Genomic DNA, 26,245 nt, shown 5'->3' on the forward strand with positions numbered 1-26,245 from the left:
TCAGTGGGCAACAAATCCAGATTGACCCGGAATGAAATAGGACCATGGGACCTTTTTATGGCCACTAAAGGAGTCAAAGCTTCAGAATCAACATGTTTCTATCGAAAAAGGGCACAGGAAGGACCCTTATAGTTTGGGTAAGACCTGGAGTCAAGTCTAAAACAGATCAGATGCCAGTCTGAGGACTGTGACAGGTCTAGATGAGAAGTCCCATTGAAGTGTTCACTGGAAGTAGTATCAATTAGGAAAATCGTCCTGGTATACAATCCGGAAATATTTAGTTTTAATGTGCATAAACTGATGTAAATGAAAAATAACCAATGTTATCCTTTAACATGTTTATTACAACAGATACAATTCACATCTGACTAGCTTTTCTGCCTCTTACTCTCCCACAACCAAGTTCAGATTTTTGGGGCCTATACCTTACATTTGGGCAAGAAATGTCCTTGCAGCACAAATGCCCAGCAGTACTTAAAAGTCCATTCCCAGAGGTTGCAAATGGAAATACATTTCAATAATTTATACAAACGAGTGGGTTATGATCAATCACTGCAATTTTAAGCTACTGTACACAGGAATGAAAAGATTATAGAAAAAGTGCCATAGCAACAGTGCCTTATAGAGAGTTATCAGCATGGTATATGGATACACATGGATTCAGGGCTTTGGAGAAAAAAAAAATTGGGAACATTTATCTGCAACAAAAAAAATCCCACAAATAGAAGCACTGCTTTTGCAAGTTTGGGAACAGCTGCTTCATGATATTTTGTACATTGCCCAAATGGTCCCAGCCTAAGACGACTGGCTTGGTGCTGGAATAAAATATTAGAAAATGCAAGATTTCTGAATGATAAATTAAATAAACAAAAGCAAATTCTGTAGACAAGTTTACATGTAAAAGACTTGGTTTTTAGCCACCTTAGCATTGATTAGTTTTGGATGTCAAAGCTCCGATACACATGGCTTCCCATGGCTCCACTTCTACAAAACATATTTACAACGTGAAGGATACATCTACAAGAAATCTACAGTTCAAGGGCTTCACAAATCCATCGTGTATTTTCCCCTGAATTGACTCCCTCTTATGTCCCCCTTCGACTGCCACATCTTCTGCCCATCTCAACGGTCCAAAAGTCTACTTATATGCAGCTCAAAAATGTTGAGACTGAGCAGCCAAATATACAGTTCCTGTATTGAAACCACGTGCAATTATTCACAATGTTCACACCATGAAGGAGTTCTGATTCTTTAGTTTTTCAAGTTCTTTAATTTGTTGTCGCAAAAACAATATCCTGCAATATAAAATAAACATGGGCCTTTATTAGCAAATTAAAAGTAACTTAAAATACAATGAAGAACTTGTGTTCAGGTAACATCATTACAACATGCAATAAAAAGCATGACTCTCCTTAAAGAAAACTGCTGCAAGTCTATGGGCGACCCACAAGAGACTGCCCAAGAATCTCTGTCCACAAAATCTCGTCAAGGGGGGAGAGGCCGCCAGATGGATGCGCAGGTATGGAAGAGGAGGGTGGCGGAGTCAGAGGAGCAAGCAGATAAGTCTATGGTGCAGGGAAGGCAGGCTGCTGGGAAGCTGCTAAGGCAGACCTGGCAGGTTAGAAGGGCCTAGCAGTGCTGGAGAGACGAGAGGACCAAAAGGGTTGCAATTGTGGGGAGACATCTCGTGGGGTTGAATCCCTACTATCCACCCTAGACTAAAGAGAAATAAATGTCCATTTGGTGGGCCGTTTAAGGTCACACCACTGCAGCAAAAGAAAGGTTTTAAAAATTGCACACAGAACAAAGATACCTTGTACCCAGTACAGTGCAAGGGAGAGTTTAAATGAGCATGTTGAACAGAAACCATCTATTTGTTTTCTAGATTGTTAATCATGCCCGGTAGCTCGCTTGAGTTCAACAAACCAGATGTGAGGCTTAAGTGATGAAGGACAAATATCGTATGTATTTAACCATCATGAACATTTCGATTTTTAAAACATTTAATTACACGAGCCACTTTGGAGAACAATAGCGGACTTCTAAAACTGGTTTAAATAGCCCCCAAAATGAGCGCCATGGCTCCTGTTAAAATCAATAATGGACAATTGATCACTAATGCATTTTTCTAAAATGAGAGGCAACGACTGCTGATCTATCAATAAAAAGGTTTTTCGACTCAAGTGCAATGACAATCTGAAATTGACTTATTCATAAGTAATACATGTACAATACCAATGTTATATTTCTTTCAGCAGTTCTAATCTTTATAGCCTCCTCAGTTATTTCATTTATTTTAGCCTGATAATTTCTCATTCCCAAATTGCGTTCTCTCTATTTGATTTCCATCTAGCCGTTTATATTTTTCATCTGTTTCATATTTCATTTTCTTTTTCTCCCTTTTACTTTATTATCCTATTTCACTATGCTCCTTGATTTGGATTTCAATTAGTCCTCCACTACTTTGTACCCATCTTTCCTTCTTCCATCCCTCCTTTTCTTTTACCCTTTCACGCATTTCTTATTTCATTCCATCTATCCTCGTTTCTTTTTTGCTTTGTCTTTCCATACTGCCCATCTCTGGTTCTCGTTAACTTGGGTTTCATTCCACCTAGTTATTTTCCTTTATTGCTTTCCTTCCTGCTACCTATCCATATCTTTGTTTCCCTTAGTCTCTCCAATAGCATTCATCCTTTTGTTTCACACTGCCTCACTTTCTTTTTCTTCTTTCAACTTATAAACACTAGATCCACAGCATTCAGCTTTTTTTCCAGGTGGTCATCAGTGAAATAATCTGGTTGATGAAGCATCAGAAAATATGATGAAATCAAGCTTGTATATATGCTACTCATCTTTCCAAGAAAACTAACCTTACTTACTGTCCCTAAATATATATATTTTTTATTTCAACCGATTTTTAGGACAAAGAAAAAGAAACAGTTCAAATTAACTTCGAGAATCCGCCAGACACGGAAAACATCCCTGCAATACCAAACAAATGGAATTCTAATCTTCACCCCCCCTACTCTTCTATTACCCCCACCTCCCCAACCACTTATCTCTTTCAGAATGGCATTAATCTGCTCAACTTCACTTGTCAAACAGTGGGAAGGAGAATGTCTCCTGCGTAAACTTATGGCCTTCTTGCGTCAATTCCCAAACCAGGGGGCACTCATGGCATATTGGTTGCGTCCCACCCGGAACTGGGTTGGGCCGCTATCACCCCCGATGAACAGATTTACCAGAGAAGTCCATCCATTTCAACCGATCCACGATTTCCATGGATCGCTGCCATTAAGCGTTACATTGTATACAAAATTCAGGCCGTGTTGACCCATTCTGTCTTTTCAGGGGGTAACTGTCTCTTCCACTGTGTTGCCAAGCATGCCCTCCCCGCTAGAAGTAAACCATGGACTATTTTCCGCATTCTAACATTCTCTCTCGACTTCCTGTAGGTCAAACAGAACCAGCATCAATGTTTTAACTCTTGCAATCCCATCCATGTCCCTAATCCAGCACAAAACGTCATCCCAGCAGGACTAGACAGTCACACATCCTCACCACATGTGCCAATAATTGGCCCTTGATCGGCACTCATGCCAGCACACTGGACTCCCAGTCTGATACATTTGTGAAAGTCTAACTGGACCGTATTGCCACCTGTGCAATCATTTAATCCCATGCAATTTGTATGGACAGGCGATGGGCGTCTTGTGAGCCCCGCAGCACTTTCTCTGCCATCCCCAGCTCTCCCTCCCAGCGCTGCCTCAATCCATCAACAGAACCCCTTCTCGTCTCCACAAGGGCCCTGTATAGTGCACCAATCAATCCCCTGGACTCACAAGCAGAATCTAAGATCTTTTTGAGGGGTGTAAGCTCCCTTTGTAACCTTTCTTTCCAGGCCTCCCTCATTAGTGCCCCCTTCAATTGTAAGTACAGGAAGACAGTGTACCTAGTCGTAGGGCCTCCTCTAGCTTCACTATTGAGATTAACCTCCCGTCTTTCCACAACTGCCCAATCCTTTCTAACCCAGCCTTGTACCATGTTTGAAACTTTTCTAGGTTCGGTATGGCAACCCCGACTCCTGGTACCCCAAAGGTGTCCCAGAGGTGAAGGCCACAATGTAACGCCACCCAACCCTGCTCCGGTCGCCAGATCCTCCAAATGGTGCCTAGGATGGGGTGTTCCCGTAGCTTGCGCAATAACTTTGCTGTGGGGACCCACAACCATTCTCCCAACATGGCCAGTCGTAGATGGAGGTTATCTAATCCCACCCATTGCAGATCTCCCTGCATCCTAAGGTGTGGGATCAACAATCTAAGCTGAGCAGCTTTGTAGTATAACTGTATATCCGGCAGCTCCACTCCCCCACGGTCCTTAGGGAGACTTAGGACCACACTCAAGAACCTGTGCCTTTTCGCTTGCCACAGGAACCGTAGAAGGGTTCCCTTAGTAACTTTGAAGTAGCGGTTTGGGATCTGAATTGGGAACATTTGGAACAGGTATAGAATCCTAGGGAGAACCACCATTTTAAGCGCTTTCAGGCGGCCCAGCCAAGAAATCGTCAGCTTATTCAATTTCTTAAGATCTTTCTCCATTTCAATCATCTGGGAGGGTAAGTTTGCTTTATGCAACCCCCCACGCTCTTGTGACATTGACACCTAAGTACCGAATCGTATCCAGGGTGACTTTCAATCCCAGGGGTGAGAACCGCTCAAGATTGTCGTCCCTCTTTCCATCAAGGGTAAAAAGCACGGACTTGCCTTTGTTAATTTTAAACCCCAATGTATGCCCATATTCTTCGATCAGACTAACCGCAGTCGCCATAGCCTATCTTCCCCTGGCGCGTTCCAAAGCCGAAGGCACCCAATGCAAGCTTAATCTGTTCTCCCGTAAGTGGCGCATCTAGAACCCCCGATTCCTCCCCAGACTCCTCTACATAGTTCTTGATCTCCTCCGCTGTGGCGGTCTCTTCGCTCCTATATAACAACTCGTAGAAGGAGGCAAATGCCTCCTGGATCTCATCTGTTGAAACCTCCATCCCCTTGTCCATTCCCCTCCATCTCCCCTCCCAATCTTTCTGTCCTTTGTCCCTGTAGTCTTGTGGCCAGAAGAGCATGTGCCTTATCACCCTTTTCATGAATTTCTGCTTCAGAAATTGCAAGGTGCGAACTGGTTTCCCTTACTCCAGCAGTCTCCATTCCTCCCTTGCACCCCTAGTCCCCAGAATACGATCCGCCCCCTATTACTGGTGGACGACTGTGCAAGCCTCTACAGGGTTTGTATCTTTGTCTGAAATGTATTCCCAATAAGGCAAAACAAGAGGGGGTGGGGGGGCAGGGGGGGAGGGGGAATTGGGGGAGTCTGGGAATCGCGCTACCAGCACGAACACAGCCCAATTACCTGTTCTTGGGTGAATAACCCCTGGGAGAGACTCTACCAAGTCTTTAGCTCACTGTCCCTTTCACAGAGAAGACATTTCCCTGCATATCAGTTTTTGTCCTGCCCAGGGGCAGTCTAGCACCGAAATACTATGCAATTTTCCTCTGAACAAGAGTACCAACAGCAACCCCCATACACGTGTCTCAGCCTTGTTGGGCATCATCAGCGAGGTGTTGCATGGATGTCCCCTGCTCCCATTGTAAATAAAATCAGGGGTTGCGGGGGTGTCCCCTGCATGTTCAATGTAATGTCTCTGCAAAAAACGACTACTCCCATCCTAGTTATCCCTGAGCCCCGGTACTCACCCCCAATCAGGCCACAGGGAGTCCTATGCTCTTTCCCGATCAGATATTTAGTCTACTGCTGGAATAATACGCCGATTTCTTGTCTTCTGAATTCCCTTGTAAACAAAGACTTCTTGGCGGGGGACTTAAGTCCTTTAACATTCAGTGTACATGCCTGTAATTTGTCCCTGCACCTACTTTGTCGAGTCAGCCATAAGAAAGGCCCTTATCCACCACAACCATGCACCTCAGAGTACACACCCTCCCAATATAGGGAAAGAGTCCACAACTGAGCAACAGCACAGCCATATCTTAAGTTCTACAATTGCCTCTCCCCTCCTCCCGCACCACCCCGCCTCCCACTAGGCGCCTGGTTCCTTTCACTGGTCGAGTGCCGAAACACCAGTCAAACTTGTGACCCAGGCCCCTCCCCTTATATCGTCCATATCAGGTGCCCCCACATCCGCCACCAAAACATCAACCAACATGATAACATCAAACTGCTTCAGCGCAACACAAAAACAGATGCCAAAACCCTGTAAACCATCCCAGTAGATAATTTCGCTCCTTTTTTAACTTCAACCTCACCCCCCCATAGGCTGCAGATTGACTCAATCGTCTCGGAACCATTACACTCTCCCTTCCGGCCTCCTGAGGAAATCTGTTCAAGAAATGTTATCCGAGTGTTCAGCTTCACGAATTTCCTTGAGCCGATGATTCATCCCCTGCTAGGTCCCATAATACGCCATTGTCTGCCTCCTCCGCCGTCTCCCTTGGGTCCTGGGGTCGAGTCATCCCCTCCAAGCAGCTCTGGAGAGACTATTTCTTCCTCCGTAGCCAAAGACCAAGTTACTTAAACTGGTAACGTTCTATCGACTGGATGTTCCTCCAACATATTCCTCATCTATGACATGTAATGCCCACAGCTGTGCTGCTTCGGAAATTTTTTCAGCAGAGTGCGTCCTTGGCGTCGGGTCGATGTCCCTCGAAGGCCTCCATGGAGGGTGACATCGGATGTTATAAGTAGCACGCACAGCGCCCAAAGCCTCAGTTCATGTTTCCCCCACCTCACAACATGTGGCACACATGCCTAGAACACAGCAGCAACTCCACTTAGCCTTGCGGGACGTATGTTGTAATGGCATGGGAAATTCTTGAGGGGTAGGCTGGGAGGGCGATGAGGAATACGTTGGAGGAACATCCAGTCGAAATAAAGTTACCAGTTTGGTAAGTAACTTGCTCTTCAAATGGATTATCTCCTCCAACGTATACTTTATCTATGACAGACTGCCAAAGCAGAAATAAAGGCTGGAGGAAAGAAAGAATTTAGACATATCCAATTAAATGGCAGAGTAAAGCACTGCCTTACCAAAGGCAACATCCTGAGCATGGGAAGTATCCAGGGAGTAATGTTTAACAATCGTGTGTATAGGTATAGAAGACCACGTTGCAGTGTCACATTTTTTACCTGCACCCCCCCTCTGGAGGGCTGTTGAAGTAGCAATGCCCCTGGTGGAATGAGCCCACAGACCCTCAGGAGGGCCCTTACCAGCCACCCTGTAGCATTCTGAAATAATGAGGATAATCCACCTAGAAAAGGTCTGCTTACAAACAGCCTGTCCTAAACGGTGTCCAGTATACCCCACAAAGAGCTGGTTGTCCACTCTGAGTTTAGCCATCCTGGAGAGATAAAAGCTCAAGGCTCTTGCTCTTCTAGGATCCAACCTATGGAGCCTTTCCTCTTCCTTACTAGGATGAGGATAGAAAGCGGGGAGTACCACCTTCTGACTCAAATGAAATTCTGACACAACCTTAGGCAAAAAGGACAGACGTTCTCTCAATACAACCCTGTCCTTGTGGAACAAAGTAACGGGTGGCTTAGAAGAAAGTGCCTGCAACTCGCTCACTCTTCTAGCAGATGTGTCTGCAACCAAGAAAACAGTCTTAAGTGTCAACCATCTTAATAGGCAAGAGTGCAAAGGTTCAAACGGAGCACCCATCAGAAATTTCAAAACCAGACCAGCACCTGAAACGGTGACGGTGGGAACACATTTGTGAGCCCTTTCAAAAACGGAGTGATAAGTGGAATTTTAAAATAAGAGCATTCCTCTGAAGAGCGCTAAAATATAGACAGCGCTGCCAAATAACCTTTAATGGTGCCCACTTGAAGACCCTTGTGGGCCAAAGAAAGCAAGGAGAGAACCTCCGGAATCTAGCACGGAAAAGGATCCAAATTATTTCCTCTGCACCAGTCGCAAAATGTATGGCATTGGTACAGGGACTTTGTTGCCGGCCGCCTAGCCGAAAGCAACAACTCCATCACATCATCCGGGAGGTCCCAATCCCTGTGTCTCAACCTCTCAGAAACGATGCGTGAAGGTTGAGAGTCTTGACCTCTGGATCGAGAACCCAACCTTACTCTCGTGAGAGAAGATCCTCTTGTTGGGGAAGACACATTGGAGGACAGATGGACATGTCTAGAACGTCCATGTACCACACTCTCCTGGCCCAATCCGGAGCAACGAGGATCATCCGGGTCCCGAACCTTCTCAACCTCTTGAGAACTTGAGGGATGACTGGGATCAGAAGAAACACATACAGTAGCGGGAAGAGCCACTCCACGACAAACACGTCTCCTAAAGCCCCTCTCGGAGGAAATTTCCTCGAGCAGTACCTTTCGCACTTTCGGTTGGCACCAGTCGCGAACAGGTCCACATGTGCGGTTCCCCAAAGGGCGAAGATCTCCTGAAGGACTTCCTGTGCTAGTTCCCACTCGTGGGAGACCACGCTCTGCCTGCTCAGAGCATCTGTCACGTTCTCCTCACCGGCTAGATGAACAGCCGACAGGGACATACCCTCTTGTATTGCCCAGAACCAAAGCCGCATTGCCTCCCTGCACAGAGGCAGTGACCCCACACCCCCTCTCTTGTTGAGGTAATGCATTGCCACTGTGTTGTCCGTCATTATCAGGACATTCTTCCCTCTTAGAGACGGCAAGAAAACCTTCAGCGCCACTCTGATGGCTCGCAGCTCCAAAAGATTGATGTGAAGTCTGGACTCCGATGGAGACCAACAACTGCTGATGGACAGATCGTCGACATGAGCTCCCCATCCCGTCACGAAAGCGTCCGTCACCACCATGACATCCGGCCATGGCTGCCAAAAAAGCTCTCCATTCATGAGATTCTTCTCGTCGGCCCACCACAGAAGCGCCTGCGAGACCGAAGGCGGAACATGGAGGAGATCCGACATCCTGCCTGAGAACCGCAACCATTGAGGGATCTCATTCTCAAGCGGGCCTCCGGCACCAGAAAAATGCAGGATGAGATAAGGGCGAGCAACCTTAAGAATTCGAAAGCCAGAAGACTCTGGGCTTGCTGAAATTTTTTAACCATCTGAAGAATGCGATGAGCCCTCAACCTTGGGTGGCAAGCACAACACCAAGGACATGTCCAAAACTGCCCCTATGTACTGGAGCCGTTGGTATGGTGTCATATGTGACTTCTTGAAGTTAAAGGAGAAGCCCTGCTTGTGAAGGGAGTAGCAGGTGATGCTGAGATGATCCAAGGCTTATTTGGGAGAACGCGCCCTGATCAGCCAATCGTCCAGGTAAGGGTATACGTGAATCCTCCCCTCTCCTGAGATGCTCTGCAACCACCACCACCACCATGATCTTGGTGAAAACCCTCGGGCAGAGGTGAGCCCGAACAGCAGGACCCAAAACTGATAGTGGGATCCGCAGACTGCGAACCAGAGATTTCCTGAGCTTGAGATGGATCAGCAGATGAAAATACGCAACCTGCAGGTCCAACGACACCAACCAATCCTGAAGTTGGAGGGCCTGAAGGATCTGAGAAAATGACTATCTTGAACTTGCCTTCCTGAGGAATTTGTTCAAGTAACGCAAGTCCAAGATGGGCCTCAGTCCTATGTGCTTTTTGGGCATCAACAAATAAGGGGATTACCAACCCTTGATCCACTCCGCCACAGTCACAGTTCTATAGCGCCTTTCTCCAGCGGGCTAAAATCTCCTGCACAAGGAGCGTATCCGGAAACTTCAAAGAGTGTTTCCCTGATGGATTGTCATGAGGCTGTTGGAGAAAAGGGAGGCAGTAACCGTGGGCTATTGTATCCAGAGCCCATGCATCTGAAGCAATGGCTCGCCATTCTTCGAGATGCTGCAACAGCCTTCCCCCCACCGGAGAACAATATCTGGCCTCAGAGCTGTTTAGCAGCCGCAGTGCCTGATGGCAAAGAGGCAGCTGCCTGAGCGGCTTTGGAACTACTGCCTCATCCACCACGAGTGAACCTACATCGGCCCCTTTGACCGGCCATCCCTCTCGCCTTTCCAAATGAGGAGCAATAGCGAAAGGAACCACCCCTCCATTGATGTCCCCTAGAACGAAAAGGCAGAGGTTGTCTGACAGCTGCTCCCAAAGATTTGGCAGCTGCCTTGGAGGGCTGCAACTTCTCAAGGCTCTCGTCAGCCTTGCTGCCAAAAAGATGAGAGCCATCAAAGGGCATGTTGAGAAGACGGGCCTGCACATCGGGTGCAAAACCGAACTTCCGCAACCACGCAAACCTGCGCATCCCGGTGCTCGTAGCTATGGACCTTACAACACTATCCGCAACCCGGACTGAAGAGATTCACACATGGCATCCTTGCCATCCTGCACAATAGCTAGAAAACCATCCCTTTCTTCCCCTTTGGGAATATGCTCAGCCGCAAGCGAAATACAATTCCACAGTGTGCAAACACTTTGCCAAGGCACAGGTGGAGTTGGCAGATTTCAGCGCCATACTCCCAGCAGAAAATACCTTGCGCGCCCATCCATCCATGCGTTTATCATCCCTATCAGGAGGGATGGTAGGGTACACTGCCTGCTTCGAGGTGGACGTAGCTGCCTGGACCACCAAACTCTAGGGAGTAGGGTGTGTGGACAGGTAGCCGGGGTCACTACTGGATGGGCAGTATTTCCTTGACAACGACTTGTTAACCGCCAGAATAGACTCAAGGGCATTCCAAGTAGCAGCCACCCTCTTATTCAGAGCCACTTGAAATGGCAACACTAGGTCAGTGGATAGAGCCTGATCCAAGAGGTCGGTAAGGTCATCCTGATCATAAGCAACTGGAGGACTGGACCAAACCAGATACTCTACAACCTTCGACATCAGCCTCCGATTGGAAGATTCGGCATGATCACCAGGCTTCCCAAACTATCTCAGGAGACGTGTCTAGGCCACTGGCATCATGCAAGGATTGATGGAGATCCTTAATCACACTTTCCTCGGAAATTAGATATTCTGGAGCCCCAGGTGTCCCATAAGGGAGACCAAAGGGCACATCCTTCTCCTCAGACCACTCTTCCTCTTCAAAAATATTCTGGAGACTGAATAAACTCCTTCCTAGGGAGAGGAGTACACCTTATCAGGGACAGGCTTCACAGATTTAGATGTAGCTTTCTTTTGAGGTGCAACAGCCACAGGGGGTTCCACTGGTAAATGCTGCCCAATAGGCGTCGACAGCGCCGACACAGTTGTCGAAGGCTTTGCAGGTCTGACTGGCAGTAAGGACCAGAGAGACGCACTCGGCGGACTCGTCACCAATGGCGTCAACGCCTTCTTCAACAACTTCACAGGCTTCAACGGTTTTGTTGGGGACGAAGACCACCACCTAGACCTGGCAAGTCTGGCCATTCCCTGATGCCTTGTCCGAACAGGACCTCGAAGGCTCCCCATGTTTATCACGCTGACTACCCGGGCCCGAGGGCGCACGAGCATCGTACTGAGACCGGTCCTTGCCGGCTTGAACTGAAGGCGTTGATGGAACTGTGCCGTGAGATTGAAATATTTTAAACATTTGCTCCCGGAAAGACTCCCATTCCTCAGGGGTAGATGATTTGGTGGGGCATGACATTTTCTTTAGGTAGTCTTCAGACGAGGAAGGGGAAGGTGAACGGTGACGCCAATTCCAGGACCACCTCGACGAAGAGGCAGAGTGGCGCGAAGCACTCCAGGACCTAGACCTCCTGGACGTCTTCCGACAAGGAGACTCCCTCAACTCGTCAGTCGACATACCAGCAGATTCACAGGGCTTGGAAACACAGCCTACCTTTAATTTCGCCTTACGCTCTCGCAAGGCCTTGGCAGACAACCAGCAGTCAGTGGCGTGGGCCTTCGCCCAGGAACCACAAGCAGATACGGTGCGGGTCCATGATGGACATCTTGGACCCGTAGTCCTGACACTTCTTAAAGCCAGACCGCGGGGTCGCCAGGGTGGAAGACCTAATCGCACAATACGAAGTAGAAGACAGGAGGCGCTCCGAGTTCTCGAAGCAAACACATTTGCAGAAAAAACAGAACTGAGGCTACGGGTGCAGTGCGTGCCACTTATAACATCCGATGACGTCACCCTCAACTGAGGCACATCGACCTGACGCCATCGACACAAGGGCGCCCTATGCTGAAAAAGTTTCCGAAGCAGCACAGCTGTGTACACACATGTCATAGATAAGGAATGCGTTGGAGGACACAATCCATTTGAAGTATAATTATGACCGTCCAGCACGAAAGACTGAGAATGGGAACTCCCCCAGCCACCCCACCACCCCATCTATATCTGACCCCCGCCCCCTTTCATTCAGCCATTTCGTCAGCTGCAAGCAAACCTTTATCTTGGTTAGGGAGGACAGATACTGAAAGATGGTGATTGACGTGCCGAGGGTCACTGGTGTCAGGCAAAGTTTGAATGCAGTACCTTCTGGGAACACTACAAGCAACTATGACTACAGGTGTAAGCAAACCAACCTTTGGTATAAGTCGGTACTACACGGTTTTGGTAGCGTGTTGAGCAGCCAGCCTTATCTCAAGAGGGGGAATGTGAGCAGTAATGTTACACAGAGGTCTACAATCAGAGGTGTTCAAATAAACTCTTACACTCAAGGTTTGATAAATACTTAGTCATTTATCTGTCAGTTATAAAACATTGATTAGAAGGAGGCAATTCTATAATAACGCACAAATATACTTCAATACTATTTTAGGATACTTTTCAGGAGGAGTAAAAGGCAAAGGTTATTAGAATATGAAAGGTTACAATTATTCTTAGACAGTTTCACCAGAAGAGTCAATTCAATTCAATAGGCTAGGCCAAAGTCAATGGGCTAAAGTCTTGGATAGGATAACACAGTTCTGGTAGTTAAACTGAAAAGTCTCTGCACAAGTTCTTAGGAGTAGTTTGTAAAAAGAATCATATGCTGGGTCACAAGCTGATTAGGCCTGCGAGTTGCAAAAGTCTCAAGCACTTTCACAGTGAGAGGCAAGTTCTCTCAGTCTCGTTTTACAATACCTTACAATGAAGAAAAAGATGCAGATGATGAATTTTGTTCCTGGAAGTTCCTGCAGATCTCACTGTTCCTGGTCCTCAATCGTGGGGACAAGAGGGAGGACGTCAGGGACTCCTGCACCGCACTGGAACTGGTCAAAGCTCTCAACTGGCAAACTTCAATTTCAGTGGCTGATTCGTGTTTCAGCTGCCGCACTGGTAACAACGCTGGTCCTGGCTGTCAAGGTGGACTGTTCTTGCTTCTGAGGTCCTGCACTGAGCTGAGGAAGGTCGGCTCGGTCGGTCCGACGTTGTGGGAGTCCAGAGGATCTTCCAAACGTTGTTGGCTAGCTTACAAGTAACGCACACAACCAGGTGTCCCTCTCCCTGGCTCTACGGTTTCCTGCAGCACTTTGAGGAAATACAACCAGCTCCAAGATAGGTGTCCAGGTGGATTACTTGAGAGTTGATAAGTCCAACCAACTCAAAGGGAGAAGTCGTCCTTGCAGGGCTTCTGTTGATGCAAACTTAGCGATTCGGACCTGCAGCAGAGCTTCACCGGGCAAACCAACGGTCCAGGAGTTGCAGCAGCAGTCCTCTTCAAGCTCTTCTTAGGTTCCTTCGTTCCATGGTCGACTCTGCCTTCCAAGCCAAGAGACTCGCCTTTTATTCAGTTCTCCCTCATTCATTCCAGTCTAGCTGTCATTCAACCAGTAGGGTGGCTGTCCTTGCTGGACAGTCAGCCAGCCAACCACCACAGAGTGAATTTGAGTCTCGTAGGAGACTAAGCACAGGGAGGTTTGGGCACCTCCCTCATTTCCTGCCCACCCCAGACACTCGGGCACCAGAGGCGGGTTTCACCCGTGAATCCCGCCAAAGGCAAAGCAGACAATGGGACTAAACCTGGTTTGGCGCGCAGAGTAAATTTCAAAGACCTTTTGGCAAAGAAATGGTGAAAAAAGACGACCGGGACCACTTTGACAAAAATGGCACCCTTGGGTGCTTTCCTGCAGCTGCAAACGCAGCCCGCGGTAAATGCACACCACGGTCGTTAAAACAAAATGACTGCCAACAGCCATTCAGTGAGGAAAGGGTAACATAAAAATTTTACATAAGAAGCTAGATAAAGGGGATACTAGGTAACCCCCCCCAGCACCCTATTGTAAGATAGTGTGTGCTGGGTCTAGAAAGTTACAAATGTAAGTAAAGTCAATTTCACTTTACTGCTCTGGGAAACAGTAGCTTATCCCAGAGAAGGTATTTAAACCTTTGGGAAATCAGAAAGACTTCCCCTGTGCCACTGCACTGAATGTGCTGTGTACAATGTAAAAGATGATGCCTATGGAGTTTGTCCGACTCCACAACAAAAAAACGGTGTTCAAAATCACATTAAAATACATGAGTGGGAAAAAGGGCCTCGCTCACTCCAGGTTAACAAAATCAAGTCTTCAAAATCCAGCAAAGTTGCTGGGGGTCTCTAAGGTGGAGGGAATTTGCACATTTCTGAGAATTCTCGCTAACAGTCGATCTGAGGAAAACCCAGCTCTCTGAATAGGTGCGACATTTGCACTTACTGAAGCTCCCATCCGCAGCAGGACCTTAACTCCCTGCTGAGAGAGTCTGCAGTGGTGTTCTTGATGCCTGCCAGGTGAAACAGGACAGGAAGCATTTGTTTAAGAAAGGCCCAGTGCCATAGACACAAGGCTCTCAGGGAGAGCGCGGGGGAGCGCGTTGCACTCGGTTGTAAAACATGATGGCCGTGTTGTCCATGAAGATCCGCAGCACCTTTCCCTGCAGTGGAGGCTGGAACGACCAGAGGGCCGAGAAGACCACCCGCAGTTCCGGGACATTTATGTGCAACTTCTTTTCCTCTAGGAGCCGGAGTTCTCTGGTGTGAGAATGTCCTGTGTGGGCTCCTCAATCCTCCACAGAGGCGTCGGCCTTGACTGTAGCCTGGCATGGAGGGATCTGGGAGGGAGCTATTTGCGTGAGGTGTGGCTAAACTGACTACTATTGGAGAGCTTGACGGAATGCCCGACAGAGCAATGTTGTCTGTCCATGTGCCAGTGAACTGCTGCCACCTGGCATCCAGAATTGTTGGCAGGGGTTGCATTTGGCGCCTACAAAAGACATGCATTACTTACCGTAATAGCATTTCTGATGATTGTATTTGCTTAGATTCACATGCTGTGCATATAGTCCGACATCCAGTGGTAACCGCAGAGTATTGCATCTCGTCTTTCGAGGATCGAAAGGGGACGTCGACATGGGCGTGCCTGTAACACTATCCCCAACATGACGTGTAGTGTACCCAAGATCCCTCACGCGTCAAAGTCCCTCCGATTGCATTTTTTCTGCCATGAGGGAGCCTAACTGAGCGATTACATAAAAGAGAGAAAGTAGTAAGACGTCTATGTTCCTTCCACCCGAGCAGGGAGGAAGGGTGGGCGCATGTGAATCTAAGCATATACAATCATCAGAAATTCTATTATGCTATTACGGTAAGTAATGCATGTCTTCTGATTTCTGTTAGTCTGCTTAGAATCACATGCTGTACATAGACTAGCGAGCAGTACCCGGATTTGGAGGTAGGTTGAAGGAACAGTAGTGAAAAGAGGTCTTGGCACTGCTTGTCCCACCTGAGAATCAGACCTAATGGGTGTCTAGGCAATAGATTTTTGTAAAGGTGTGTACCGAACTCCAGGTTGCCGCTCTGCTAATGGACTCTAGGGAAACATTTGCAATGAATGCTATGGAAGCCCCAGTGCCTTGAGTAGAGTGTGCTCTAGGTTTGAAGGGCAGTAGTTCTCTCTTAGTAAGAGAGAAACAGAGTGTGATGCAATTGACAATCAAACTTGAGATGGCCGATTTAGAGACAGGATCTTCTTCTCTACCAGCTGCCACTGAAATGAAAAACTGGTTTGTCTTTTGTAGTAGTTTAGTTCTTTCCAGGTAAAACAGGACTGCCCTGCGCACATCAAATGTGTGTAGGCTTCTTTCGGCCACGTTCGTGGGGTTCTGGAAGAAAGTAGGCAGTTTGATTGGTTCACATTGAACTTGGAAATAAATTTAGGTGCAAATCGAGGGTGAGTGCGCAGAACCACCTTATTTCTGTGAACTGTAACAAAGGGGTCTAAAACTGAAAAAAACCTGTAGTTCACCGACATCTAATAGAAGTGATAGCCACTAGGAAGGCCGTCTTATAGTTAAGATCCTTGAGACTTCCCTTATACATAGGCTCAAAAGGAGACCCCATAAGTCTAGTCAATGCCACATTTAGGTTCCATCCGTGAGCCAGGTTAGAAATGGGGGGGATGAATCCTTTTAACCCCTTCCATGAAAGCCTTAATAACTGGTATTTTCCACAAAGACACCTTCTGTTGTGACATAGTGTAGGCTGAGAGAGCAACTAAGTGAACTTTCAGGGAATTAAACACCAGGCCTGAGGCTAGTGAGTGAGTCAGGTACAACACAATGTGTGTAGGAGAGCAGTCAATGGGATTGACACCCTTGGAATTGCACCAGATCAAGCGCTTCCATTTACTGGAGTAGCAATATCTGGTGTTAGGTTTCCTCGCCTCCCTAAGTATGTCCATGCCTCTCCTGAGGAAGTTGGAGATGCCCGAACTCTAAGACCTCAGGAGCCAGGCCGCTAAGTTCAGAGTTTGCGGGCATGGGTGCAGGGTTTCCCCCTTGTCCTGAGACAGCATGTTGTATGGGCAAGGCAGTTTCATTGGAGGAGATGAGGATATCTCCATCAGATGAGAACCAGGGTTGACGAGCCCACATGGAGGCCACCAATATCATGGTGACCGATTCCTGGCGCATCTTGTGCACTATCTTGGTGAGTCGGGGAGGGTCAGGGGGGTCGGGGGAGAAGGGAGCGTAAACAAATTTCCCTGACCATGTTATCCAGAGACTGTTCCCCCTTGGAACAGTTCTGGGGGTACCTGGAGGCATAACCTTGGCATTGAGCGTTCTCCAGAGTTGAGAACGAATCGATCTCTGAGAAGCCCCATTGTGCGAAAACGGAGACAATATCATTGTGTAGTTGCCACTCGTACTCGACGGGCAGTGTGAAGTGTCTGCTGAGCACGTCCGCCAGAAGTTTGAGTTCCCCTGGAACGTGTTGGGACAAAAGGAACATCCTGGGTTTGAGAACCCATTTCCAAATGCTCTGGGACAGCTTGGATAGCCCAGGAGTGTGTGTGCCCCCTTGCTTGTTTAGATAGTACATGGCTGTGGTGCCGTCTGAGGATTAGGACTGTCGTCCCCTGCAGCTGTGTCTGAAAGGCTTTCAGTGCTTGGAATACCTTTCAGTGCTTCGAATACGGCTAATAGCTCCAACAGATTTATGTGGTTGGATGCTACTTCTGGAGACCACACGCTGTGTGCCATCTGCTGAAAACAGGTGAGGGCCCACCCCCAACCTGTGAGAGATGAGTGTCATTAGAGTGGCTTCTCCTGTGGGGGTGGTGAAGGCCTTCCCCTTCAAGAGGTTTTCCCTCTACCACCACTGCAGAGAGAGAAATTATAAGTTACTCCCCGTAATGACTAACGTACTCTTAGTCCATAGTCCCCTTTCCTCCATACTGTATGGGCGTCCCTTCCAAGGGACGGGAGACAACCTTTTTCACTAGAAAAACCTTCTTCCCCATTAAATTTAGAGGCACGCGCGGCCCAGGGAGCATGTGCTACCCTGACTCTGCCTTCCGTCGCCACACCTCAGTCCCATTTGACGCGTCGACAATAGATTTAACATTGCCTAATGACACCAGTATTATTAGGGGGAGGTTTATGGGGACTATGGACTAAGAGTACATTAGTCACTATGATGAGTAACTTATAATTACTCTTGCGTCCCGTCCCCATTCATCCGTACTATATGGGCGATTACAATTGATTGTAGCCCCAGGGTGGATAGGAGATCCTCCTTAAGCAAATAGGTTCCTGAGAACCGTCTGTCCGAAAGCCGCATCAGATCTAGGGCCGGCATCCAAACAGTAATGCTTGCAGAAAGCCGAGGGAGAGGCCAAAGTGGCAGCCCTGCTTATGACTTGCTAAGGGACAAGGCGCTGGAATGCGATGGTCGTTGCCTTGGCCCGGGCTGCGTGGGCATGCATGTTGGCCGAGAGCGGCTTGTGCTGGCCCTCATACGCTTCTTTGATGGAAGAGACCATCCAACGGGATATGGAAGTCTTAGAGGCCTGATAGCCTGGCCTCGAGCCACCGACAGTGACAAACAGGGCATCCGACTTGCAGAAGCCCTTGGTCCTGTGCAAGTAGAATTTTAGGGCACGCCTGACATCCAGTCAGTGTAGCACACTCTGTGCTTCGTCCTTGGGATCGAACGTAGGTAGGACTATTCCTCGTTCACGTGAAATGCAGATGGAACCTTGGGCAGAAATGCCGGGTGCGTCTGCATGACTACCTTGTCCCTGTGAAAGGTGGTATATGGTTCAGAGGCGACCAGCGCCTGAATCTTGCTAACTGAGCCGAGGTAAGACTGACTAGTAAGGCCGTCTTGATGGTGACCAGCCTAATGTCCACGGACGCCATGGGCTGAAATGGCTTGTGCGCCAGGGCACCCAAGACTATATAAAGGTCCCACACATGGTGCGGTCTGTTGACGGGCGGGTAGAGCCTAGCAAGACCAGTCAGGTGTTTGACGATAGGGTTGGAGGAGGAAAAGATGCCTTCCTCCGGGTTCCTGTAAGCCCCAATGGCTGTGAGGTATGTACGGCAGGTGTCTAACTTTACGCCCGAATGAGCTAGGTGCGCCGAAAAGGATGCCATGTCGTCCAAATTGTAGGCCAACGGGTCAATTCCCTTGGCGTCTGCCCAGTGGCAGAACCTGGTCCATTTGCTCTTGTACTGGGCGTTGGTGGCTTTGCTCCTGGCGCCCTGTATGATTTCCAGATTGGCCTGTGAGAGGCTAAGGTGCCGAAGCGTTACCTGCTAAGGTACCACGCTGTGAGGGCTAGTTTCCCTGACGTGGAGTGGATGATCCAGCCCCCCTGCTGTGCCAGAAGATGTGCTGGGCCCGTCGGGAGGTGTATCGGAGGCGACTACCATAGAGCAATCAGAATGTGGAGTCGGTGCGACTCCTGGATCGTGCAAATTACCCTTTGGATCAGAGGAGTGGGTGGAAAGGCGTAGGTCTTCATGCCAGTCCACTGGAGGTGAAATGCATCGCCCACAGAGCCAGGGCCCAGACCCCGCCAGGTTTCGAACTGGGGACACTTCTTGTTGTGCCAGGTTGCAAAGAGATCCACTTGGGGGTGACCCCACTTGTTGAAAATCTCCTGAATAACAAGGTCATTTAGCTGCCACTCGTAATTTTCAGCTCCCAACCTGCTGAGCCTGTCTGCTTTCAGGTTGGATTCCCCCGGGAGGTGGACTGCCGAGAGGAAAAATGTGTTTTCCAAGGCCCATTCCCACATGCTGATCGCCAGTCTGCACAGAGGGGATCTGGCATCGCTCTGCTTGTTGACGTAGTACATGCTGGTCGAGCTATCTATCTGGATGAGGACAACCTTGCACTTAAGTGGTAGGAATGCTGTGAGCGCTAGCCAGATGGCGTTCAGCTCCAACCAACTGATGTGGTATTCCTGGTCCTGTCGAGTCCAAGTGCCATGGACAGAGATCGTGCAGGGTGGCTCCCCAGCCCTCGAGCGAGGAGTCTGTGGTGATGGTGGCCTGAAGAGAGGGAGGCCGGAAGGGTTGCCTGTCCGTAGGTTGCAGTCCATGGACCACCAAATTAGGTCCGGGTGGAGAGATGGAGGAACGTGGATCATCTCACATTGCGAGCCTCGCTCCTGATTCCATGAGGCCGTGACGTGCAGCTGAATCCTTCTCATCCTTAGTCTTGTGTGCGGCACGGCTAACAGAACCACTGCTGGTAGACCCAGGAGATGTTGGTACCACCATGCCGAGATCACCTCTCTACTGAGGAAGGGGACGGTGGCCCTCTTGATGGCCGAGATCTTGTCTTCCGACGGGAAAACCCTCTCTGAGCATGTGTCCCAAATGAGTCCCAGGAATGTCAGTCTGCGTAGGGAGCAGCTGTGACTTCTTGCGGTTGAGCGAGAAGCCCAGGTTGTGCAGTGTGTTCATAAGGGCATGGGAAGAGTGGTGAACCGCTTCTGGAGATGTAGCGCTGACGAGCCAGTCGTCGAGGTATGGGTAGATGTGGAGGCCATGAGCTCTGAGGAGGGCTGCTACAGCGTTCATGAGCCTGGTAAAGACCCTGGGGGCGAAGTGGAGGCCAAACAGGAGGAATTTGTATTGGAAATGGTAGCCCATGATCCTGAACCGTAGGAAAGAACGATGGGGCTGCCAAAGGTACGCGTCCTTCAGGTCCAGGGAGCACATCCAGTCTCCCTTGTCCAATGTCTCCGCTATAAAAGCTGGCGTAACCATCTTGAATTTTTGCAGGGGTAAGGAGAGGTTGAAAGTGGAAAGGTCCAGCACAACTCTCAGGCCCACCTGGTGGTTCTTGTGAATGGCAAAAATCCTGGAGTGGAAGCCAAAGCCTCGCTGGTAGGCTGGAACCTCCTCCACTGCCTGGCTCTCTACGAGCGAACGGATCTCCGCCAAAAGAGTTTCTGTCCCAACCTGTGGGAGTGGAGGCGAGGAGGGCGGAGAGGCTGGGATGGAAAGGGAAGGCAGTACCCCGTGGATACTACGGAGAGGATCCAGGGGTCCGCAAAATTCTGGAGCCAGAATTGTGCATGGAGCGCAAGCCTGCCCCCCACCTGAGAGATGTGGACCCGAAGGGGCACATCATGCCTTCTTTCGCTCGGAGGCGGAGGCCGAGGAGGCGAATTGGAAAAAGCCCTTAGTCCCCCCCCCCCACCCACCTTTTTGTTGTTTGCGCTGGTTCTGAGACGGCGAGCAGTCCGGCTGACTGGATCTGCGTTCCTGGAAGCCACAGAACCCGCCATATGTACGACCCTTCCCAGAGCGCTGCTGAGATTGGGTGTACGATTTGGGCATGGTCTTTGTAAGGATGGATAAAGAGTGTATCCCCCTCCATCTGCCTGTACTTGGCGTCCGGGTGTCGATTGACCGCTGGACCGAGTGGGGCTTAAGTCAACCCTCCTTGGCCAGGGAGACTACATCGGTTTGCAGTGGAAACCCTGTGTTGGCAGAGGGGCGTCTTGTGAGGACTTCAGCCAGAACCCCCCTCTGCCGGCTTTTCGATCTCAGTTTGGGGGAGGCCCAGGTACTCCGCCAGGCCAGCAAGACATTCATGGAAGGCCCTGGCTGAGGATGGCATGTCTGGATCCTTGTCCTTATCCTGCGGATCTGGAGGATCTTGTGGAGGAGGGGTAGATGGCGCCAGAGGCTGGGGTACAGGGACCACAGCCAGAGCCTGAGGAGGCGGAATCAGCTGTGGAGCCAGAGGAGGCGGCTGCACCGGGGGTCCCGATTAACGAGTCTGTGGTGCCTAGCATGGCGGGGAGGACTTCCCCGACTGCGTCTTTGATGATAACCCCCATCTGAGGAGACCTTATGAGGCCGAGAAACTTCTTGAAAGAGCACCACCTCATGGCCAGAGAGGTGGTAGGGGGTACAGACAGTGCAACGGGGGCTGCTGGAGCCGCTGCATACCCTGTCTATATGGACGCAAAGGAATGCTGCCATGAGCAAATGAAGGGTAGACTGTAGGCCACGTACCTGGTTGAGGCCAGTCCCTCCTCGACACCTTGTTCGTCGAATTTGTGGAATGGTGTCAGACGGGTGCCCCATTCTGGCGTGGCAGCCATTTTGTCGAGCTGCCTGCAACATGTTGCTCAGCCCGCTGGGTACTGCCTCGTCCAAGACTCCTGCGTGTGGATCACGAGGCCTACCCTGCTCCTCAGGCCTTGGCCCGGTAGATGTTCCACCCTCGTCCTGGGGGGGACGGGGGTCTCTGGAGCTGCGTTTAGGCGCCCCCTCAGACGTAATGCCGGTAATAGGGCATAGCCCCTCGGGTAAAGACCCGGTACAAGAACCTTCTGGTCCCTCGACACTGCACCCGGGAGGATCCGAGGACCCCTCGACCCGAAGGCCGGTGGCGGTAGCAGCTTCGGGGCGCATGCCGATAGAAGGACATGGCCGGTCCCTCCCACGCGGGAGTCTCCCTGGGAAGGAGTCTCTCTTGCGAGGTGTACTAGAAAATATTGGCCCTACCTTGGGCCTGGTTAGATGCTTCACGAAGTTCTTGAGATCCTCTGGAGGCGACTTCTGGAAGAGCTCCCTCCACCTGGCTGGTCTGTTCTTTAGCACCTTCGAGGACAGCGATTCACACGCCGACAATGATTGACAACTGTGGTCTGAGCCAAGGCAACATAGGCAGAGGGCATGGGGGTCTGAGGTTGGGAAGAGCCCATTGCGGGATGGACACCTGCTGAACCCTTTAGAAGTCTACATGCGCCAGGGAGGAGCGTGACACCTGACAGAGTACCTGAATGATAGATAAGACAAAAAAGACAAAGGAAGTATCCACGCATGGAATTACATGGCCAAAACCAAACCCAGCAGCGCTTGTGAATTCGGCCCGTTCCCGTCGACACGGAAAAGGGGACTGGGGTGTGGCGCCAGAGGGTGGAGTCAGGGCAGCGCATGCTCCCTGGGCCGTGCACCCGCACGCCTCTAATTTAAAGGGGAAGAAGGTTTTTCTAGTGAAAAAGGTTCAGTCTCCTGTCTCTTGGAAGGGAAGCCCATACAGTATGGAGGAAAGGGGATGGGATGTAAGAGTACGAGGGCTGGCGAGACAACCATTAGATCGTCCCATGGTCCACTGGCCTGACACCACTGGCTGGTAAACCACTCTTGCGTGGGACGCAGACGCCTGTGAGGAACTAAGTAAATACAGGACGCCATCATTCCAAACAGTGGCATGGCTTTGCATACTGTCACCTCTCGATCGGCTACATACTGAGGGATCTGAAACAGCATGTTTTGAACCCTCTCGTTGAAGGGGAAGACTAGGCAGTCTTCTGTCCGAATTAGAGCCCCTAGAAACTGCTGGACTTGACTGGGGTCTAGACTGGATTTCTTCTCGTTGATGGAGAATCGCAGGCTGAATAAGAGGTCCATCGTCTTTTGAGTGTTCGACAGGCATGTTCCATAGCAATCCCGTTATGAGCCAGTCGTCGAGTTAAGGGTAAACTGGGACGGAGTCCCTGCGCAGGTGCGCCACGACCACCACCTTCGTTAACACCCTTGGTTCTGAGGCAATGCCGAAAGGGAGTACTTTGAACTGATACTGCTTGTCCTCTAACATGAACCTTAGGTATTTTCTGTGAGCCGGCAACATTGAAATATGAAAGTACGCATCTTTCATAGCCAATGTTGCCATGTAATCGCCCTGTGCCAGCAGAGGAATTACCTCTTGCAACTTGACCATACGAAACTTTTGAGGTTTGACAAATTTGTTTGCTGGGCGCAAGTCTAGCACAGGGCGCATGGTGAGATCTTTTTTGGGTACAAGGAAGTATATTGAATAAATACCCTTGTTTACCTGTAGAAGAGGGACTTCTAAGGTGCCCTTTTCCTGCAGGATCTCGACATCTTGCAGCAGGATGCGTAGGTGTTCCAGCATCATGTGTCTTGATTTTGGCAGTCTGAATTGAGGTGGTCGGCAAAACTCTATGCAGTACCCGTGGGCAACGGTCTTGAGCACCCATTCGTCTGTTATCCCGTCCCATGCATGAAGGAATGATGTTAGACGTCCCCCGACTGGGGAGGCATGGGAGGGGACCCGGATCCGAGGGTCATTTCTGACCTGAAAACGGTGAGTCTCTGGGGGTTTAATTCCAGCCCCTACCCTTCCCATGGCGTTGTCCTCTAGGTGGATACATGGTGGTGGTGTTAGATCTTTGTCCTGAGGACCAGTTTCCTGAACCATACTGTTTTTGGAGGGGAGCAAGCTTGCCCACGAAAGGAACGACACGAGCCGCCCCCCACTCTGTTGTGAAGGGCTTTGGGTAATTTGGTTTAAGATCTTTAGAGTCGCATGTTCCTTTTTGGCAGTCTCAAGTGATTCATCCATGGCCTTGCCGAACAAGTTGGTCTCCTCACCCCGCTTGTTTATTAAGGATGCTTGTGTTTCAGGCTTAAACCCAGAGTTCCTCAACCAGGCGTGCCGTTTTAGTTGGGTACCCTAGGTCAAGGTCCTTCCCGCTGTTTCAGCAGCATCCAAAGTGTTCTTAAGAATGCTGTGGTTCACTTGCTTTCCTTCCGATACAATCGTGAGCAGCCGAGCCCGTACCGGCTCAGGGACCTCTTGAAGGCCCTGTTGCAGCAGGTTCCACTGTACATCCGAATAGCTAGCCGACACAGTGGTGGTGTTGGCTTTTCGGGTGGTGAATGCAAGAGCAGTCGTAACCCTCTTTCCCAGTGCATACAACTTTATGCATTCTTTATCAGGCGGTGCCTCACCTGTAAACAGGGGGACACCCGCCCTCTTTCTCATTGTAACTACCAGGGAATCTGCAGTGGCATGCCCCCTAATGTAAAGGGGGGTTGGTAGGAGAAGGGAGAAACAACTTCTCTACTCTGGGGTTAACAGCCCTGGTCTGACCTGGTGTTAACAATGAAGGAGCCAGACGTCTCTTGATACGAGTTCAATAATGGAACGGCCTGCCTGGCCAGAGGCTTTTCCTTTAGTATCTCTTCTACAAAATCTGAATCCGGCACAGCCTCCTGTGTGGCGATTTGGAAATGCTCAGCTGCCTTCTTTAACAAAGCGTTAAACACCATCTGATCATCCACAGGTGAGGCCTGACGGACTGGTGTGGTAGGAGGGGAATCCATATACAGAGCGTAAGGGTCTGGGGTAGGAGGAGGGGACGCTCAAGGTTGATCATCAACTGGATGGTTGTCTTCCCAACCTACCATGGGATCAATAAAATCATCAGTAGGGTCCCCAAAGGGATCATCAACCTGTACATAGGGATTTATAGGAACCTCATCAGTGAGGTCATAAACATTCTCTTAATGAGGATTAGAAAAGGTCCTGTGAAACTTGCCCATAGGCATGTAAGGAAACTCCTCACAAGGTCTCTTGGGAGCAAACCTCAGAGAATTCAACAAACTTCTCCAGTCTGTTCATGCACTGCTCAAACGTCTCTCTGGTCCATGATGATAAACCAGAGGAGTAAAGGGGTCTTCTTGACTATTTTCCTCTGTAGAACATCGAGATTTTTCTCCTAAAGTCACGGATAAAGACAAAGGGCTCTCAGAGTAATCATTTTGAGGCTCTGGGCGTTGTGATGTGTCTTTAGATGAGTCTTTAGGCCGTTCCATCTGTTTCGAGGTGTCTTTCGACTGTTCTTTAAGTTTCACCGCCGAGGCGATCCTCGCAATACCATTGCTGATGCTCAGAGTTACAGGGAGATGTGTAGGTTGAGCCGGTGGCTGCACAGTGGTTTTCAGCACAACCGGGGCCTTAAGCGGTGTCAGCGCTTTCTTTAGATGCGTCTCGACTGCTGCGTGTGTTTTGGTGCTAGCGCCCTTCCTCTTAGATTGCCTGGACGCATGCCGCTGTTGCCGTTCCAGGGAGGGCTGCCGATCATCAAGATCAGTGGATTCTGCCAAAATATTTGATGTGCCCATTGGTGCTTTGGAGCGCTTCCACTGGACCGTCGAAGCAGAACCGTGGGTTGTGTGCTTTGTGCGGGGTTTGTGTGTGCCCCTGTCGCTGGGATGTATAGTCCCCATAGCAGGACTCTCATGCCTATTGGGGACAGACGCTGCAGAGCGGGAACTCTCCGCCGTTAGGTCAATGGCTTCTGAAGTGGAGCCCTGGTAATCGCTAACCTTAGTCACACTCGGCGGCGGGGGAATTACTCTCGGCCAGCGACATACCGTAGGCCACCCATCACTTCAAATGGCACTCCTTAATAGTTTTGGGATGGAGGAGCTTACAGGCAGCTCAGGACGCCTCGTTGTGATCGAGGGGGAAGACAATAATTGCAATGACGATGCTGGTCTTTCCACAGATATTTTGCCTAACAAGAAATACAAAAGTTAAATGGAGTCCTGTCCATAGCAGGGGATTGTGATAGCGACGACAAACCCAAGGGAACAAAGATTGGAAAAGGAAAGGCATCCTTGAAAAGAATATGACCACCCCGACCCCACTCTCCCTACTGTATAGGTCATCCAGAAGGCCCAGCCTCGTGGTCGGCAGCGCCGACCGAAT

General features: G+C 49.6%; 1 protein-coding gene across 9 annotated transcripts in view; it reads right to left on the minus strand.

Annotated features, from left to right (window-relative positions):
* Positions 1 to 323: 323 nt before the first annotated feature.
* WAC (WW domain containing adaptor with coiled-coil) overlaps positions 324 to 26,245 on the minus strand; it is a 978,331-nt gene continuing 952,409 nt past the window's right edge. For 5 of the 9 annotated variants that reach the window (XM_069648101.1, XM_069648094.1, XM_069648099.1 and 2 more), the window contains one exon: positions 324 to 1,295. In XM_069648101.1, the coding sequence (XP_069504202.1) occupies positions 1,226 to 1,295 (70 nt within the window). In that variant the 3' untranslated portion in view covers positions 324 to 1,225. The remainder of the gene's footprint in view (positions 1,296 to 26,245) is intronic. The other 4 variants (XM_069648096.1, XM_069648095.1, XM_069648098.1 and 1 more) reach the window with 2 other exon arrangements.

The sequence above is a fragment of the Ambystoma mexicanum genome, chromosome 2q (genome assembly GCF_040938575.1).
Source record: "Ambystoma mexicanum isolate Mex_15411 chromosome 2q, UKY_AmexF1_1, whole genome shotgun sequence".
Classification (NCBI taxonomy): domain Eukaryota; kingdom Metazoa; phylum Chordata; class Amphibia; order Caudata; family Ambystomatidae; genus Ambystoma; species Ambystoma mexicanum.